This window comes from Chiloscyllium punctatum, chromosome 36, assembly GCF_047496795.1.
Source record: "Chiloscyllium punctatum isolate Juve2018m chromosome 36, sChiPun1.3, whole genome shotgun sequence".
Lineage (NCBI taxonomy): Eukaryota > Metazoa > Chordata > Chondrichthyes > Orectolobiformes > Hemiscylliidae > Chiloscyllium > Chiloscyllium punctatum.
The window spans coordinates 20,218,306-20,238,860 of record NC_092774.1 but is presented as its reverse complement, the minus strand read 5'-3'; the positions used below and the strand labels follow the sequence as shown (position 1 = coordinate 20,238,860).

The following is a 20,555-nucleotide window of genomic DNA, read 5'->3' as shown; positions in this document are numbered from 1 at the left end:
GCTGCGTTGGGACATGGATCACACTTCAGTATCTGAGGAGTGGTGAATGGTGCTGAAAAGTTGTGTGAACATCCCCCTCATTCCTGACCTTCTGAGGGAGGGGGAGGGGGAGGTCAGCGATGGAGCAGCTGAAGGTGGTTGAATGTTGGCGCTGGGGGCGGGGGCCTATCTAACCCGGGGCCTGTCTTACCCGACCACCCTTGGAACTCGCTCTGCTGCGCGGACTGTTACCTGTAATCAGCCACACCCCCAGCGTGCTTCTTCATCGCTGTCTCCGAGCTCATCCCGTAGAAGAGTTTGTACTTCTTGCCGTTTGTCTCGATGACCTCACCGCCGCTCTGGGTGTGGCCCGAGAACATCCCGCCCAGCATAACAAAGTCCGCCCCGGCACCTGGGATGGGGGGGGCGGGGGGGGTTAGGGAGAGACGTAGGAAATCCAACCGTTAGAGACTGGGAGGAAGAGCGTTCGCTCGGTGCTCGGCGCCGCTGCCTCACGGCACCAGGGGACCCCGGGTTTGATCCCACCCTTCGGGGCGACTGTCTGTGTGGAGTTTGCACGTTCACCACCCCTGCCCCCCCCCCCCAACCCCCCCTCCATGTCATAGAGACACAGAGATGGACAGCACGGAAACAGACCCTTTGGTCCAACTCGTCCATGCTGACCCACATATCCCTATCCTAATCTAGTCCCGTTTGCCAGCACTTGGCCCATATCCCTCTCTGTGGGCGGCACGGTGGCACAGTGGTTAGCACTGCTGCCTCACAGCGCCTGAGACCCGGGTTCAATTCCCGCCTCAGGCAACTGACTGTGTGGAGTTTGCACGTTCTCCCTGTGTCTGCGTGGGTTTCCTCCGGGTGCTCCGGTTTCCTCCCACAGTCCAAAGATGTGCAGGTCAGGTGAATTGGCCAGGGTAAATTGCCTGTAATGTTAGGTAAGGGGTAAATGTAGGGGTATGGGTGGGTTGTGCTTCGGCAGGGCGGTGTGGACTTGTTGGGCCGAAGGGCCTGTTTCCACACTGTAATGTAATGTAATCTAATCTAATCGAAACCCTTCCTATCCACGTCCCCATCCTGTTCTATGTCCCTCCCTGTGTTAGTTAGTGTTGTAAAACAGTTCATAGAGTCATAGAGATGTACAGCACGGAAACAGACCCTTCGGCCCAACCCGTCCGTGCTGACCCCGATATCCCAACCCAATCGAGCCCCATTTGCCAGCACTTGGCCCATATCCCTTCCTATCCCTGTCCCCCATCCACCTTTTCAATGCTGTCATTGTACCAGCCTCCACCACTTCCTCTGGCAGCTCATTCCACACACGTACCACCCTCTGGGTGAGAACGTTACCCCTCAGCTCCCTTTCCCCTCTCACCCTAAACCTACACCCCTCTAGTTCTGGACTCCCCCACCACACTGTCCATTTACCCTATCCACGCCCCTCACGATTTTATAAACCTCTATAAGGTCCCCCCCTCAGCCTCCGACGCTCCTGGGAAAACAGCCCCAGCCTGTTCAGCCTCTCCCTGTAGCTCAGACCCTCCAACCCTGACAACATCCTTGTAAATCTTTTCTGAACCCTTTCAAGTTTCACAACATCTTTCCGATAGGAAGGAGACCAGAATTGCTCGCAGTATTCCAAAAGCGGCCTATCTGTGTGGGTTTCCTCCCGCAGTCCAAAGATGCGGAGGTGAGATGGACGGGCTGTGGGAAATGCAGAGTTGGGGTAGGGGGAGTGGGTCTGGATGGGTCGCTCTTTGAAGGGGGGGCGTGGATTCAATGGGCTGAATGGTCTGCTCACACCGTCGCCGTTCCACGATTCTCACGGGTGAGTGGGTTGTATTGCGGGGGAGCGATGTGAGACGACGCGTTTCAACTGCTGGAGGCTGTGGGAATCGGACAGAGGGGCCCTGCTCTGTTCCGTAGAGGGGCGGCTGTGATGCTGGGACACAGGAATCAGTCTGCGGGGTAGGTGGGGGGGGGAGGAGGGAAGAGGGGGTCAGTCCGGTACTAAATCAGCCAAGACAAACTTTGTTTGTACTTGCTTCTCTCCCGAAGGCCCTCGGTGAGGGGCCACGTTCTGCAGTTTGCCTGCCAACGAGTTCCTCCTTTGAGGGGGGAGGCCCAGGGAGCTGTCTCTGGGTTCAAGAGAGGACGGGGCGGCTGTTGGAAACAGAGGGGAGGAGCAGGTGTTGTCACGGGCGCTGGACCACGGTGCGCCAGATTCAGTCACGATCGGATAACGCTGAGCAGGTTTCGGACGGGCCCACTTCAGGTAGATTTACCCATTGAAATCCTGTGGGAACATAAACTGGAAGGGGGTGTGTGTGTGTGTGTGTGTGTGTGTGTGTTGGCGGGGGGGGAAGGCGACATGTCTGTGGTGGCTCGCACCCCTCCCACAGGACAGGCAGACAACGGGGACGTGCAACACCATGACAAAGTGAGGCGGGTTCGGCAGAGAAACTCTTTCGGGGAGCGTCTTCTGCTACTCCCCACCTTCCCACCAGCGCGTCACTGAGCGCCAACAACGGGCAGAGGCTCACCAAAGGCTTTGGCTACGTCTCCGGGACAGGTGCACCCTCCATCCTGCCGGGAGAAACACCACGTTAAGCCTGAATAATCACACACCAGCTCAGACGAACCCCAGTGCTGGAGACACCACTCTCACACGGAGGCATCAAATGAGTGGGTTATTGCAAACACTCTTCACAAATCAATGTACGGGCGCCGAACCATCGGACAGCTCTCAACAATTATTTTACCGAGTAACAGATACCCGGGAGGGAGTTACAGACTGGAATCTAATCGAGGGGTTCGGGGTGGTTTATATACAGAATAACAGATACCCCGGGAGGGAGTTACAGACTGGAATCTAATCGAGGGGTTCAGGGTGGTTTATATACAGAATAACAGATACCCCGGGAGGGAGTTACAGACTGGAATCTCATCGAGGGGTTCGGGGTGGTTTATATACACAATAACAGATACCCCGGGAGGGAGTTACAGACTGGAATCTAATCAAGGGGTTCAGGGTGGTTTATATATAGAATAACAGATACCCCGGGAGGGAGTTACAGACTGGAATCTAATCGAGGGGTTCGGGGTGGTTTATATACAGAATAACAGATACCCGGGAGGGAGTTACAGACTGGAATCTAATCGAGAGGTTCAGGGTGGTTTATATACAGAATAAGAGATACCCCGGGAGAATAAGAGATATCCCCTGGGAGTGAATTACAGGTTGGAATTCGAATGAAGTGGTGATTAACATCCAGCATAAAGTGAGTAATGTTTCAGAATGGGAACGAGAATGAGCTGGGAACGCATCAGGGGTGGGTTACACATATGGGGCAGTGTACGCTAATCCCAGGTGAGTGCATCTACAAGGAGGTAGTGAATGTGACAGTGCACCCCTCTATCTGCTCACCGACATAATGTGACCACTGAGTCCGTGGGCTGCATCTGCGCACTCAATGATTGCACTCAACTGCGGGTAGCCCACCCCTGTCTTTATCCGGGTTGTACACACAGAGCCTGAGGAGACAAGAACATACCATGGTTAGGGCAAACCAGCTCAATTTAGGGGCAGAAGAACGACAGCTCCATGGCACATAAGGACTTTGACAGACAGACAGACAGACAGGGTGCATGCAAACACATATACACACAAGACAGACAAACATGTCGGTACATACACTGACCCACATTCACAGGCAGGTACAGACTTAGACAGACACATCCGAAAGCACTCAAAGTTACACAAAACTTGTCAATCATACACACACTGTCTCTCTCACACACATACACTGTCCCTCTCTCTCTCACTCACACACACTGTCCCTCTCTCTCTCACACACACACAGTCCCTCTCTCTCTCACACACACTGTCCCTCTCTCTCACACACACACACACTGTCCCTCTCTCTCTCACACACACACAGTCCCTCTCTCTCTCACACACACTGTCCCTCTCTCACACACACACACACACTGTCCCTCTCTCTCACACACACACACACTGTCCCTCTCTCTCTCACACACACACTGTCCCTCTCTCTCACACACACACACACTGTCCCTCTCTCTCTCTCACACACACACTGTCCCTCTCTCTCTCACACACACACACTGTCCCTCTCTCTCTCTCACACACACACACACACTGTCCCTCTCTCTCTCACACACACACACTGTCCCTCTCTCTCTCACACACACACACTGTCCCTCCTCTCTCACACACACACACTGTCCCTCTGTCTCTCTCTCTCTCACACACACACTGTCCCTCTCTCTCACACACACACTGTCCCTCTCTCTCACACACACACACACACACACACACACACACTGTCCCTCCCTCTCTCTCTCTCTCTCACACACACTCTGTCCCTCTCTCTCTCTCACACACACTGTCCCTCCCTCTCTCTCTCACACACTGTCCCTCTCTCTCTCTCACACACACTGTCCCTCTCTCTCTCTCACACACACTGTCCCCCTCTCTCTCACACACAGTCCCCCTCTCTCTCACACACACACTGTCCCCCTCTCTCTCACACACACTCTGTCCCCCTCTCTCTCACACACACTGTCCCCCTCTCTCTCACACACACACTGTCCCTCTCTCTCACACACACACTGTCCCTCTCTCTCTCACACACACACACTGTCCCTCTCTCTCTCTCACACACACTGTCCCCCTCTCTCACACACACACTGTCCCTCTCTCTCTCACACACACACTGTCCCCCTCTCTCACACACACACACACTGTCCCTCTCTCTCTCTCTCTCACACAGTCCCCCTCTCTCTCACACACACACAGTCCCTCTCTCTCTCACACACACTGTCCCCCTCTCTCTCACACACACTGTCCCTCTCTCTCTCACACACACTGTCCCTCTCTCTCTCACACACACTGTCCCTCTCTCTCTCGCACACACACAGTGTCCCTCCCTCTCTCACACACACACACAGTCCCCCTCTCTCACACACACACAGTCCCTCTCTCTCTCTCACACACACACAGTCCCTCTCTCTCTCACACACACACAGTCCCTCTCTCTCTCTCACACACACAATCCCTCTCTCTCTCACACACACACTGTCCCTCTCTCTCTCTCACACACACTGTCCCCCTCTCTCTCACACACACACACTGTCCCTCTCTCTCTCACACACACACACACTGTCCCCCTCTCTCTCACACACACACACTGTCCCTCTCTCTCTCACACACACACACTGTCCCTCTCTCTCTCACACACACACACTGTCCCTCTCTCTCACACACACACACACTGTCCCTCTCTCTCTCACACACACACAGTCCCTCTCTCTCTCACACACACACAGTCCCTCTCTCACACACACACACACACTGTCCCTCTCTCTCACACACACACACACACTGTCCCTCTCTCTCTCACACACACACTGTCCCTCTCTCTCACACACACACACACTGTCCCTCTCTCTCTCTCACACACACACTGTCCCTCTCTCTCTCACACACACACACTGTCCCTCTCTCTCTCACACACACACACACACACTGTCCCTCTCTCTCTCACACACACACACTGTCCCTCTCTCTCTCACACACACACACTGTCCCTCCTCTCTCACACACACACACTGTCCCTCTGTCTCTCTCTCTCTCACACACACACTGTCCCTCTCTCTCACACACACACTGTCCCTCTCTCTCTCACACACACACACACACACACACACACTGTCCCTCCCTCTCTCTCTCTCTCTCACACACACTCTGTCCCTCTCTCTCTCTCACACACACTGTCCCTCCCTCTCTCTCTCACACACTGTCCCTCTCTCTCTCTCACACACACTGTCCCTCTCTCTCTCTCACACACACTGTCCCCCTCTCTCTCACACACAGTCCCCCTCTCTCTCACACACACACTGTCCCCCTCTCTCACACACACACTGTCCCTCTCTCTCTCACACACACACTGTCCCCCTCTCTCACACACACACACACTGTCCCTCTCTCTCTCTCTCTCTCACACAGTCCCCCTCTCTCTCACACACACACAGTCCCTCTCTCTCTCACACACACTGTCCCCCTCTCTCTCACACACACTGTCCCTCTCTCTCTCACACACACTGTCCCTCTCTCTCTCACACACACTGTCCCTCTCTCTCTCGCACACACACAGTGTCCCTCCCTCTCTCACACACACACACAGTCCCCCTCTCTCACACACACACACAGTCCCCCTCTCTCACACACACACAGTCCCTCTCTCTCTCTCACACACACACAGTCCCTCTCTCTCTCACACACACACAGTCCCTCTCTCTCTCTCACACACACAATCCCTCTCTCTCTCACACACACACTGTCCCTCTCTCTCTCTCACACACACTGTCCCCCTCTCTCTCACACACACACACTGTCCCTCTCTCTCTCACACACACACACACTGTCCCCCTCTCTCTCACACACACACACTGTCCCTCTCTCTCTCACACACACACACTGTCCCTCTCTCTCTCACACACACACACTGTCCCTCTCTCTCTCACACTCACACTGTCCCTCCTCTCTCACACACTCACACTGTCCCTCCTCTCTCACACACTCACACTGTCCCTCTGTCTCTCTCACACACACACACTGTCCCTCTGTCTCTCTCTCTCTCACACACACACACTGTCCCTCTCTCACACACACACACACTGTCCCTCTCTCTCTCACACACACACTGTCCGTCTCTCTCTCACACACACACACTGTCCCTCTCTCTCTCACACACACACTGTCCCTCTCTCTCTCTCACTCACACACTGTCCCTCTCTCTCTCTCACACACACACTGTCCCTCTCTCTCTCACACACACACACACACTGTCCCTCTCTCTCTCACACACACACCGTCCCTCTCTCTCACATACACACACTGTCCCTCTCTCTCACACACACACACTGTCCCTCTCTCTCTCACACACACACTGTCCCTCTCTCTCACACACACACACACACTGTCCCTCTCTCTCTCACACACACACTGTCCCTCTCTCTCACACACACACACTGTCCCTCTCTCTCACACACACACACTGTCCCTCTCTCTCACACACACACACTGTCCCTCTCTCTCACACACACACACTGTCCCTCTCTCTCTATCACACACACACACACTGTCCCTCTCTCTCTCACACACACACACTGTCCCTCTCTCTCTCACACACACACAGTCCCTCTCTCTCTCACACACACACTGTCTCTCTCTCTCACACACACTGTCCCTCTCTCTCACACACTCACACTGTCCCTCCTCTCTCACACACTCACACTGTCCCTCTGTCTCTCTCACACACACACACTGTCCCTCTGTCTCTCTCTCTCTCTCTCACACACACTGTCCCCCCCCCTCTCTCTCTCTCACACACACACAGTCCCTCTCTCTCTCACACACACTGTCCCTCTCTCTCTCACACACACTGTCCCTCTCTCTCACACACTCACACTGTCCCTCCTCTCTCACACACTCACACTGTCCCTCTGTCTCTCTCACACACACACACTGTCCCTCTGTCTCTCTCTCTCTCTCACACACACTGTCCCCCCCTCTCTCTCTCTCTCACACACACTGTCCCTCTCTCTCTCTCACACACACACTGTCCCTCTCTCACACACACACACACTGTCCGTCTCTCTCTCACACACACACTGTCCGTCTCTCTCTCACAGACACACTGTCCGTCTCTCTCTCACACACACACTGTCCGTCTCTCTCTCACACACACACTGTCCGTCTCTCTCACACACACACACTGTCCCTCTCTCTCTCACACACACACACTGTCCCTCTCTCTCTCACACACACACTGTCCCTCTCTCTCTCACACACACACTGTCCCTCTCTCTCTCACACACACACACACTGTCCCTCTCTCTCTCCCACACACTGTCCCTCTCTCTCTCCCACACACTGTCCCTCTCTCTCTCACACACACACACTGTCCCTCTCTCTCTCACACACACACACTGTCCCTCTCTCTCTCCCACACACTGTCCCTCTCTCTCTCTCTCCCACACACTGTCCCTCTCTCTCTCACACACACACACTGTTCCTCTCTCTCTCACACACACACACTGTCCCTCTCTCTCTCACACACACACACTGTCCCTCTCTCTCTCTCACACACACACTGTCCCTCTCTCACACACACACTGTCCCTCTCTCTCTCACTCTCTCACACACACACACTGTCCTTCTCTCTCTCACACACACTGTCCCTCTCTCTCTCACACACACACACTGTCCCTCTCTCTCTCTCACACACACATACTGTCCCTCTCTCACACACACACACACACTGTCCCTCTCTCTCACACACACACACACTGTCCCTCTCTCTCACACACACACACTGTCCCTCTCTCTCTCACACACACACACACACACACACACACTGTCCCTCCCTCTCTCTCTCTCTCTCACACACACTCTGTCCCTCTCTCTCTCTCACACACACTGTCCCTCCCTCTCTCTCTCACACACTGTCCCTCTCTCTCTCTCACACACACTGTCCCTCTCTCTCTCTCACACACACTGTCCCCCTCTCTCTCACACACAGTCCCCCTCTCTCTCACACACACACTGTCCCCCTCTCTCTCACACACACTGTCCCCCTCTCTCTCACACACACACTGTCCCTCTCTCTCACACACACACTGTCCCTCTCTCTCTCACACACACACACTGTCCCTCTCTCTCTCTCACACACACTGTCCCCCTCTCTCACACACACACTGTCCCTCTCTCTCTCACACACACACTGTCCCCCTCTCTCACACACACACACACTGTCCCTCTCTCTCTCTCTCTCACACAGTCCCCCTCTCTCTCACACACACTGTCCCTCTCTCTCACACACACACACACTGTCCCTCTCTCTCTCACACACACACACACACTGTCCCTCTCTCTCTCACACACACACCGTCCCTCTCTCTCACATACACACACTGTCCCTCTCTCTCACACACACACACTGTCCCTCTCTCTCTCACACACACACTGTCCCTCTCTCTCACACACACACACACACTGTCCCTCTCTCTCTCACACACACACTGTCCCTCTCTCTCACACACACACACTGTCCCTCTCTCTCACACACACACACTGTCCCTCTCTCTCACACACACACTGTCCCTCTCTCTCACACACACACACTGTCCCTCTCTCTCTATCACACACACACACACTGTCCCTCTCTCTCTCACACACACACACTGTCCCTCTCTCTCTCACACACACACAGTCCCTCTCTCTCTCACACACACACTGTCTCTCTCTCTCACACACACTGTCCCTCTCTCTCACACACTCACACTGTCCCTCCTCTCTCACACACTCACACTGTCCCTCTGTCTCTCTCACACACACACACTGTCCCTCTCTCTCTCCCACACACTGTCCCTCTCTCTCTCTCTCCCACACACTGTCCCTCTCTCTCTCACACACACACACTGTCCCTCTCTCACACACACTGTCCCTCTCTCTCTCACTCTCTCACACACACACACTGTCCTTCTCTCTCTCACACACACTGTCCCTCTCTCTCTCACACACACACACTGTCCCTCTCTCTCTCACACACACATACTGTCCCTCTCTCACACACACACACACACTGTCCCTCTCTCTCTCACACACACACTGTCCCTCTCTCTCTCACACACACACTGTCCCTCTCTCTCTCTCACACACACACACACTGTCCCTCTCTCTCTCACACACACACACACACTGTCCCTCTCTCTCTCCCACACACTGTCCCTCTCTCTCTCACACACACTGTCCCTCTCTCTCTCACACACACACACACACTGTTCCTCTCTCTCTCACACACACACTGTCCCTCTCTCTCTCACACACACACTGTCCCTCTCTCTCTCACACACACACACTGTCCCTCTCTCTCACACACACACACACACAGTCAGGGGGCGACTGTGGGAGCAAAGAGTTTATGTCAGAGTCCAGAATCCCAGGCTAATATTCCTAGGAGATGGTTTTGAATTCCATCGCACATGACGATAAAATTTGAATTCAATAAAAATCTGGTCTAATCATGATTTGGAGATGCCGGTGTTGGACTGGGATGTACATAGTTAAAAATCCCACAACACCAGGTTTTGGTCCAACAGGTTTAATTGGAAGCACACTAGCTTTCAGAGCGCTGCTCCTTCATCAGGTGGTTGTCATGTGACTACCTTCATCACCTGATGAAGGAGCGTCGCTTCGAAAGCTCGTGCTTCCAATTAAACCTGTTGGACTTTTACCTGGCGTTGTGGGATTCTTAACTTGGTCTAATCATAGTCATAGAGACAGCACGGAAACAGACCCTTCGGCCCAACCCGTCCATGCTGACCCAGATATCCCAACCCAATCTAGTCCCACCTGCCAGTACCCGGCCCGTATCCCTCCAAACCCTTCCTATTCATATACCCATCCAAATGCCTCTTAAATGGTGCAATTGTGCCAGCCTCCAGCCCTTCCTCTGGCAGCTCATTCCATACACGAACCACCCTCTGAGTGAAAAAGTTGCCCCTTAGGTCCCTTTTGTATCTTTCCCATCTCCCTCTAGTTCTGGACTCCCCAACCCCAGGGAAAAGAATTTGCCTATTTACCCTACCCATACCCCTCATGATTTTATAAACCTCTATAAGGTCACCCCCTCAGCCTCCGACGCTCCGGGAAAAACAGCCCCGGCCTGTCCAGCCTCTCCCTGTAGCTCAAACCCTCCAACATCCTTGTAAATCTTTTCTGAACCCTTTCACGTTTGACAACATGGGAAGGAGAGCGGAACAACACGCAATATTCCAACAGTGGCCCTAACCAATGTCCTGTACAGCCGCAACATGACCTCCCAACTCCTGTCGAGACCACATGAACCACCATTTTCAATAATGTCCTCCCATGAAGGAAATCTGCCATGCTTATGTGGCCAGGCCTGTATACTGATCCAAACCCACGGCCCAGGACACTGCAGCTCCAACAACGCTCACTTGACTGGTATTCCAATCCCCTGCTTCAAACACCTCCTCGCTCCTCAACCAACATTCAGAAGGGACCATCTATAGGATGCACTGCAGCAACTCACCAAGTCCCCTTGCAGAGTCCTCTTCCCAAACCCACCCTATCCACTGCCCAAGGCTATTGGACACAGAAGAACACCACCAGCTCCTGCCAAGATCCCCACCGGGTCACTCTGACTTGGAAATCCATCGGCAGGCCCTTCCGCGTAGCTGGGTCAAAATCCCGATAGCTCCCTCCCTCCCATCTGTGAGCCCTCCTGTACTCCCCGGACACTACAGTGTTCAAGTTGACAGCTCACTGCTCCCTCCCATCTGTGAGCCCTCCTGTACCCCCCGGACACTACAGTGTTCAAGATGACAGCTCACTGCTCCCTCCCATCTGTGAGCCCTCCTGTACCCCCCGGACACTGCAGTGTCCAAGATGACAGCTCACTGCTCCCTCCCATCTGTGAGCCCTCCTGTACCCCTGGATACTGCAGTGTTCAAGATGACAGCTCACTGCTCCCTCCCATCTGTGAGCCATCCTGTACCCCCCGGATACTACAGTGTTCAAGATGACAGCTCACTGCTCCCTCCCATCTGTGAGCCCTCCTGTACCCCCCGGATACTACAGTGTTCAAGATGACAGCTCACTGTTCCCTCCCATCTGTGAGCCCTCCTGTACCCCCCGGATACTACAGTGTTCAAGATGACAGCTCATTGCTCCCTCCCATCTGTGAGCCCTCCTACACACCCGGATACTACAGTGTTCAAGATGACAGCTCACTGCTCCCTCCCATCTGTGAGCCCTCCTACACACCCGGATACTACAGTGTTCAAGATGACAGCTCACTGCTCCCTCCCATCTGTGAGCCCTCCTGTACCCACCGGACACTACAGTGTTCAATATGACAGCTCACTGCTCCCTCCCATCTGTGAGCCCTCCTGTACCCCCCCGGACACTACAGTGTTCAAGATGACAGCTCACTGCTCCCTCCCATCTGTGAGCCCTCCGACACACCCGGATACTACAGTGTTCAAGATGACAGCTCACTGCTCCCTCCCATCTGTGAGCCCTCCTGTACCCCCCGGATACTACAGTGTTCAAGATGACAGCTCACTGCTCCCTCCCATCTGTGAGCCCTCCTGTATCCCCGGACACTGCAGTGTTCAAGATGACAGCTCACTGCTCCCTCCCATCTGTGAGCCCTCCTGTACGCCCCGGACACTACAGTGTTCAAGATGACAGCTCACTGCTCCCTCCCATCTGTGAGCCCTCCTGTACCCCCCGGATACTACAGTGTTCAAGATGACAGCTCATTGCTCCCTCCCATCTGTGAGCCCTCCTGTACCCCCCGGATACTGCAGTGTTCAAGATGACAGCTCACTGCTCCCTCCCATCTGTGAGCCCTCCTGTACCCCCGGACACGACAGTGTTCAAGATGACAGCTCACTGCTCCCTCCCATCTGTGAGCCCTCCTGTACCCCCCGGACACTGCAGTGTTCAAGATGACAGCTCACTGCTCCCTCCCATCTGTGAGCCCTCCTGTATCCCCCGGACACTACAGTGTTCAAGATGACTGCTCACTGCTCCCTCCCATCTGTGAGCCCTCCTGTAACCCCCGGATACTGCAGTGTTCAAGATGACAGCTCACTGCTCCCACCCATCTGTGAGCCCTCCTGTACCCCACGGACACTACAGTGTTCAAGATGACAGCTCACTGCTCCCTCCCATCTGTGAGCCCTCCTGTATCCCCCGGATACTGCAGTCTTCAAGATGACAGCTCATTGCTCCCTCCCATCTGTGAGCCCTCCTGTACCCCCCGGATACTACAGTGTTCAAGATGACAGCTCACTGCTCCCTCCCATCTGTGAGCCCTCCTGTACCCCCCGGATACTGCAGTCTTCAAGATGACAGCTCATTGCTCCCTCCCATCTGTGAGCCCTCCTGTACCCCCCGGATACTACAGTGTTCAAGATGACAGCTCACTGCTCCCTCCCATCTGTGAATCCTCCTGTATCCCCCAGACACTACAGTGTTCAAGATGACAGCTCACTGCTCCCTCCCATCTGTGAGCCCTCCTACACACCCGGATACTACAGTGTTCAAGATGACAGCTCACTGCTCCCTCCCATCTGTGAGCCCTCCTGTATCCCCCGGATACTACAGTGTTCAAGATGACAGCTCACTGCTCCCTCCCATCTGTGAGGCCTCCTGTAACCCCCGGACACTACAGTGTTCAAGATGACAGCTCACTGCTCCCTCCCATCTGTGAGCCCTCCTTTACCGCTTGGACACTGCAGTGTTCAAGATGACAGCTCACTGCTCCCTCCCATCTGTGAGCCCTCCTGTACCCCCCGGATACTGCAGTGTTCAAGATGACAGCTCACTGCTCCCTCCCATCTGTGAGGCCTCCTGTAACCCCCGGACACTACAGTGTCCAAGATGACAGCTCACTGCTCCCTCCCATCTGTGAACCCTCCTGTATCCCCCGGACACTGCAGTGTTCAAGATGACAGCTCACTGCTCCCTCCCATCTGTGAGCCCTCCTGTATCCCCCGGACACTGCAGTGTTCAAGATGACAGCTCACTGCTCCCTCCCATCTGTGAGCCCTCCTGTACTCCCCGGATACTGCAGTGTTCAAGATGACAGCTCACTGCTCCCTCCCATCTGTGAGCCCTCCTGTACTCCCTGGATACTGCAGTGTTCAAGATGACAGCTCACTGCTCCCTCCCATCTGTGAGCCCTCCTGTACCCCCCGGATACTGCAGTGTTCAAGATGACAGCTCACTGCTCCCTCCCATCTGTGAGCCCTCCTGTACCCCCCGGATACTGCAGTGTTCAAGATGACAGCTCACTGCTCCCTCCCATCTGTGAGCCCTCCTGTATTCCCCGGATACTGCAGTGTTCAAGATGACAGCTCACTGCTCCCTCCCATCTGTGAGCCCTCCTGTACCCCCCGGACACTACAGTGTTCAAGATGACTGCTCACTGCTCCCTCCCATCTGTGAGCCCTCCTGTACCCCCGGACACTACAGTGTTCAAGATGACTGCTCACTGCTCCCTCCCATCTGTGAGCCCTCCTGTATCCCCCGGACACTACAGTGTTCAAGATGACAGCTCACTGCTCCCTCCCATCTGTGAGCCCTCCTGTACCCCCCGGATACTGCAGTGTTCAAGATGACAGCTCACTGCTCCCTCCCATCTGTAGCCCTCCTGTACCCCCCGGACACTGCAGTGTTCAAGATGACAGCTCACTGCTCCCTCCCATCTGTGAGCCCTCCTGTACTCCCCGGACACTGCAGTGTTCAAGATGACAGCTCACTGCTCCCTCCCATCTGTGAACCCTCCTGTATCCCCCGGATACTGCAGTGTTCAAGATGACAGCTCACTGCTCCCTCCCATCTGTGAGCCCTCCTGTACCCCCCGGATACTACAGTGTTCAAGATGACAGCTCACTGCTCCCTCCCATCTGTGAGCCCTCCTGTACCCCCCGGATACTGCAGTGTTCAAGATGACAGCTCACTGCTCCCTCCCATCTGTGAGCCCTCCTGTACCCCCCGGATACTACAGTGTTCAAGATGACAGCTCACTGCTCCCTCCGATCTGTGAGCCCTCCTGTACCCCCCGGACACTGCAGTGTTCAAGATGACAGCTCACTGCTCCCTCCCATCTGTGAGCCCTCCTGTACCCACCGGACACTACAGTGTTCAAGATGACAGCTCACTGCTCCCTCCCATCTGTGAGCCCTCCTGTACTCCCCGGACACTACAGTGTTCAAGATGACAGCTCACTGCTCCCTCCCATCTGTGAGCCCTCCTGTACCCCCCGGATACTGCAGTGTTCAAGATGACAGCTCACTGCTCCCTCCCATCTGTGAGCCCTCCTGTACCCCCGGACACGACAGTGTTTAAGATGACAGCTCACTGCTCCCTCCCATCTGTGAGCCCTCCTTTACCGCTTGGACACTGCAGTGTTCAAGATGACAGCTCACTGCTCCCTCCCATCTGTGAGCCCTCCTGTATCCCCCGGATACTACAGTGTTCAAGATGACTGCTCACTGCTCCCTCCCATCTGTGAGCCCTCCTGTAACCCCCGGATACTGCAGTGTTCAAGATGACAGCTCATTGCTCCCTCCCATCTGTGAGCCCTCCTGTACCCCCTGGACACTACAGTGTTCAAGATGACAGCTCACTGCTCCCTCCCATCTGTGAGCCCTCCTGTACGCCCCGGACACTACAGTGTTCAAGATGACAGCTCACTGCTCCCTCCCATCTGTGAGCCCTCCTGTACCCCCCGGATACTACAGTGTTCAAGATGACAGCTCATTGCTCCCTCCCATCTGTGAGCCCTCCTGTACCCCCCGGACACTGCAGTGTTCAAGATGACAGCTCACTGCTCCCTCCCATCTGTGAGCCCTCCTGTATCCCCCGGACACTACAGTGTTCAAGATGACTGCTCACTGCTCCCTCCCATCTGTGAGCCCTCCTGTAACCCCCGGATACTGCAGTGTTCAAGATGACAGCTCACTGCTCCCACCCATCTGTGAGCCCTCCTGTACCCCCGGACACTACAGTGTCCAAGATGACAGCTCACTGCTCCCTCCCATCTGTGAGCCCTCCTGTACCCCACGGACACTACAGTGTTCAAGATGACTGCTCACTGCTCCCTCCCATCTGTGAGCCCTCCTGTACCCCCCGGACACTGCAGTGTTCAAGATGACAGCTCACTGCTCCCTCCCATCTGTGAGCCCTCCTGTACCCCCCGGATACTGCAGTCTTCAAGATGACAGCTCATTGCTCCCTCCCATCTGTGAGCCCTCCTGTACCCCCCGGATACTACAGTGTTCAAGATGACAGCTCACTGCTCCCTCCCATCTGTGAATCCTCCTGTATCCCCCAGACACTACAGTGTTCAAGATGACAGCTCACTGCTCCCTCCCATCTGTGAGCCCTCCTGTATCCCCCGGATACTACAGTGTTCAAGATGACAGCTCACTGCTCCCTCCCATCTGTGAGCCCTCCTGTATCCCCCGGATACTACAGTGTTCAAGATGACAGCTCACTGCTCCCTCCCATCTGTGAGCCCTCCTGTATCCCCCGGATACTACAGTGTTCAAGATGACAGCTCACTGCTCCCTCCCATCTGTGAGCCCTCCTGTATCCCCCGGATACTACAGTGTTCAAGATGACAGCTGACTGCTCCCTCCCATCTGTGAGCCCTCCTGTATCCCCGGACACTCGTGTTCAAGATGACAGCTCACTGCTCCCTCCCATCTGTGAGCCCTCCTGTATCCCCCGGATACTACAGTGTTCAAGATGACAGCTGACTGCTCCCTCCCATCTGTGAGCCCTCCTGTATCCCCGGACACTAGTGTTCAAGATGACAGCTCACTGCTCCCTCCCATCTGTGAGCCCTCCTGTACCCCCCGGATACTGCAGTGTTCAAGATGACAGCTCACTGCTCCCTCCCATCTGTGAGCCCACCTGTATCCCCCGGACACTACAGTGTTCAAGATGACAGCTCACTGCTCCCTCCCATCTGTGAGCCCTCCTGTACCCCCCGGACACTACAGTGTTCAAGATGACAGCTCACTGCTCCCTCCCATCTGTGAGCCCTCCTTTACCGCTTGGACACTGCAGTGTTCAAGATGACAGCTCACTGCTCCCTCCCATCTGTGAGCCCTCCTGTACCCCCCGGATACTGCAGTGTTCAAGATGACAGCTCACTGCTCCCTCCCATCTGTGAGGCCTCCTGTAGCCCCCGGACACTACAGTGTCCAAGATGACAGCTCACTGCTCCCTCCCATCTGTGAACCCTCCTGTATCCCCCGGACACTGCAGTGTTCAAGATGACAGCTCACTGCTCCCTCCCATCTGTGAGCCCTCCTGTATCCCCCGGACACTGCAGTGTTCAAGATGACAGCTCACTGCTCCCTCCCATCTGTGAGCCCTCCTGTACTCCCCGGACACTACAGTGTTCAAGATGACAGCTCACTGCTCCCTCCCAGCTGTGAGCCCTCCTGTACTCCCCGGATACTGCAGTGTTCAAGATGACAGCTCACTGCTCCCTCCCATCTGTGAGCCCTCCTGTACCCCCCGGATACTGCAGTGTTCAAGATGACAGCTCACTGCTCCCTCCCATCTGTGAGCCCTCCTGTACCCCCCGGATACTGCAGTGTTCAAGATGACAGCTCACTGCTCCCTCCCATCTGTGAGCCCTCCTGTATTCCCCGGATACTGCAGTGTTCAAGATGACAGCTCACTGCTCCCTCCCATCTGTGAGCCCTCCTGTACCTCCGGATACTGCAGTGTTCAAGATGACAGCTCACTGCTCCCTCCCATCTGTGAGCCCTCCTGTACCTCCGGATACTGCAGTGTTCAAGATGACAGCTCACTGCTCCCTCCCATCTGTGAGCCCTCCTGTACCCCCCGGACACTACAGTGTTCAAGATGACTGCTCACTGCTCCCTCCCATCTGTGAGCCCTCCTGTACCCCCGGACACTGCAGTGTTCAAGATGACAGTTCACTGCTCCCTCCCATCTGTAGCCCTCCTGTACCCCCCGGACACTGCAGTGTTCAAGATGACAGCTCACTGCTCCCTCCCATCTGTGAGCCCTCCTGTACTCCCCGGACACTGCAGTGTTCAAGATGACAGCTCACTGCTCCCTCCCATCTGTGAACCCTCCTGTATCCCCCGGATACTGCAGTGTTCAAGATGACAGCTCACTGCTCCCTCCCATCTGTGAGCCCTCCTGTATCCCCCGGACATTGCAGTGTTCAAGATGACAGCTCACTGCTCCCTCCCATCTGTGAGCCCTCCTGTACTCCCCGGATACTACAGTGTTCAAGATGACAGCTCACTGCTCCCTCCCATCTGTGAGCCCTCCTGTACTCCCCGGACACTACAGTGTTCAAGATGACAGCTCACTGCTCCCTCCCATCTGTGAGCCCTCCTGTATCCCCCGGATACTACAGTGTTCAAGATGACAGCTCACTGCTCCCTCCCATCTGTAGCCCTCCTGTACCCCCCGGACACTGCAGTGTTCAAGATGACAGCTCACTGCTCCCTCCCATCTGTGAGCCCTCCTGTACCCCCCGGACACTACAGTGTTCAAGATGACAGCTCACTGCTCCCTCCCATCTGTGAGCCCTCCTGTACTCCCCGGACACTACAGTGTTCAAGATGACAGCTCACTGCTCCCTCCCATCTGTGAGCCCTCCTGTATCCCCCGGACACTACAGTGTTCAAGATGACAGCTCACTGCTCCCTCCCATCTGTGAGCCCTCCTGTACTCCCCGGACACTGCAGTGTTCAAGATGACAGCTCACTGCTCCCTCCCATCTGTGAGCCCTCCTGTACTCCCCGGACACTGCAGTGTTCAAGATGACAGCTCACTGCTCCCTCCCATCTGTGAGCCCTCCTGTACCCCCCGGACATTGCAGTGTTCAAGATGACAGCTCACTGCTCCCTCCCATCTGTGAGCCCTCCTATACTCCCCGGACACTACAGTGTTCAAGATGACAGCTCACTGCTCCCTCCCATCTGTGAGCCCTCCTGTACCCCCCGGACATTGCAGTGTTCAAGATGACAGCTCACTGCTCCCTCCCATCTGTGAGCCCTCCTGTACCCCCCGGATACTACAGTGTTCAAGATGACAGCTCACTGCTCCCTCCCATCTGTGAGCCCTCCTGTACCCCCCGGATACTACAGTGTTCAAGATGACAGCTCACTGCTCCCTCCCATCTGTGAGCCCTCCTGTACCCCCCGGATACTACAGTGTTCAAGATGACAGCTCACTGCTCCCTCCCATCTGTGAGCCCTCCTGTACCCCCCGGATACGACAGTGTTCAAGATGACAGCTCACTGCTCCCTCCCATCTGTGAGCCCTCCTGTATCCCCCGGATACTACAGTGTTCAAGATGACAGCTCACTGCTCCCTCCCATCTGTGAGCCCTCCTGTATCCCCCGGACACTACAGTGTTCAAGATGACAGCTCACTGCTCCCTCCCATCTGTGAGCCCTCCTGTACCCCCCGGATACTGCAGTGTTCAAGATGACAGCTCACTGCTCCCTCCCATCTGTGAGCCCTCCTGTACCCCCGGACACGACAGTGTTTAAGATGACAGCTCACTGCTCCCTCCCATCTGTGAGCCCTCCTTTACCGCTTGGACACTGCAGTGTTCAAGATGACAGCTCACTGCTCCCTCCCATCTGTGAGCCCTCCTGTACCCCCCGGATACTGTAGTGTTCAAGATGACAGCTCACTGCTCCCTCCCATCTGTGAGCCCTCCTGTACCCCCCGGATACTGCAGTGTTCAAGATGACAGCTCACTGCTCCCTCCCATCTGTGAGCCCTCCTGTACCCCCCGGATACTGCAGTGTTCAAGATGACAGCTCACTGCTCCCCCCCATCTATGAGCCCTCCTGTACTCCCCGGACACTGCAGTGTTCAAGATGACAGCTCACTGCTCCCTCCCATCTGTGAGCCCTCCTGTACCCCCCGGATACTGCAGTGTTCAAGATGACAGCTCACTGCTCCCCCCCATCTGTGAGCCCTCCTGTACCCCCCGGACACTGCAGTGTTCAAGATGACAGCTCACTGCTCCCTCCCATCTGTGAGCCCTCCTGTACCCCCCGGACACTACAGTGTTCAAGATGACAGCTCACTGCTCCCTCCCATCTGTGAGCCCTCCTGTACCCCCCGGACACTACAGTGTTCAAGATGACAGCTCACTGCTCCCTCCCATCTGTGAGCCCTCCTGTACTCCCCGGACACTACAGTGTCCAAGATGACAGCTCACTGCTCCCTCCCATCTGTTAGCCCTCCTGTACCCCCCGGATACTGCAGTGTTCAAGATGACAGCTCACCGCTGCCTCCTCCAGGGGGGACTGGGGATGTGCAACAAACACTGGACTGGTAAAGCAACAGCCAGAACTCCTGAGTGATTTTTAAAAAGCTCCAAGGTGAGTGATCGTGTTGACCGGCAATAACAAAGAGGACCCGCGACCCCTCCTGCGCCAACCCTGAAACGCAGGCACCTTGGCACATCCCTCCCGAGTAAGCAGACAGTCCCCTCGGGCACGTTCTTGCTCGTAATTACCTGGTCCAATCCCAACTTTGACGATGTCGGCTCCGGCCAAGATGAGCTCCTCCACCATCTCACCCGTCACCACGTTTCCTGCCTGGGGAGAGGGAAGCAGCAGGAGAGATTACCCATCGGGATTTACCCCTCAGCCTGGACTGGGGGGGCGGGGGGGGGGGGGGGGGGGAGACTGAAAAGCTGCGGCTTAACTCCCTCCCCCCCGACTCCCCTGGGGTAGGGCAGTCCTAAACGAGACGGCATAGGTCAAAGGTGAGAGGGGAAAGATACAAAAGGAACCTAAGGGGCAACCTTTTCACCCAGAGGGTGGTGCGTGTGTGGAATGAGCTGCCAGAGGAAGGGGGTGGAGGCTGGTACAATGACAGCATTGAAAAGGTGGATGGGGACAGGGATAGG

General features: G+C 55.3%; 1 protein-coding gene across 1 annotated transcript in view; it reads right to left on the bottom strand.

Moving 5' to 3' along the window:
* Positions 1–210: 210 nt before the first annotated feature.
* The window catches only part of LOC140460861 (GMP reductase 2-like), a 33,299-nt gene continuing 12,954 nt past the window's right edge, over positions 211–20,555 (bottom strand). The window contains 4 exon segments of the mRNA XM_072555560.1: positions 211–391; positions 2,538–2,580; positions 3,422–3,528; positions 20,160–20,241. Of these exon segments, the coding sequence (XP_072411661.1) occupies positions 228–391; positions 2,538–2,580; positions 3,422–3,528; positions 20,160–20,241 (396 nt within the window). The 3' untranslated portion in view covers positions 211–227.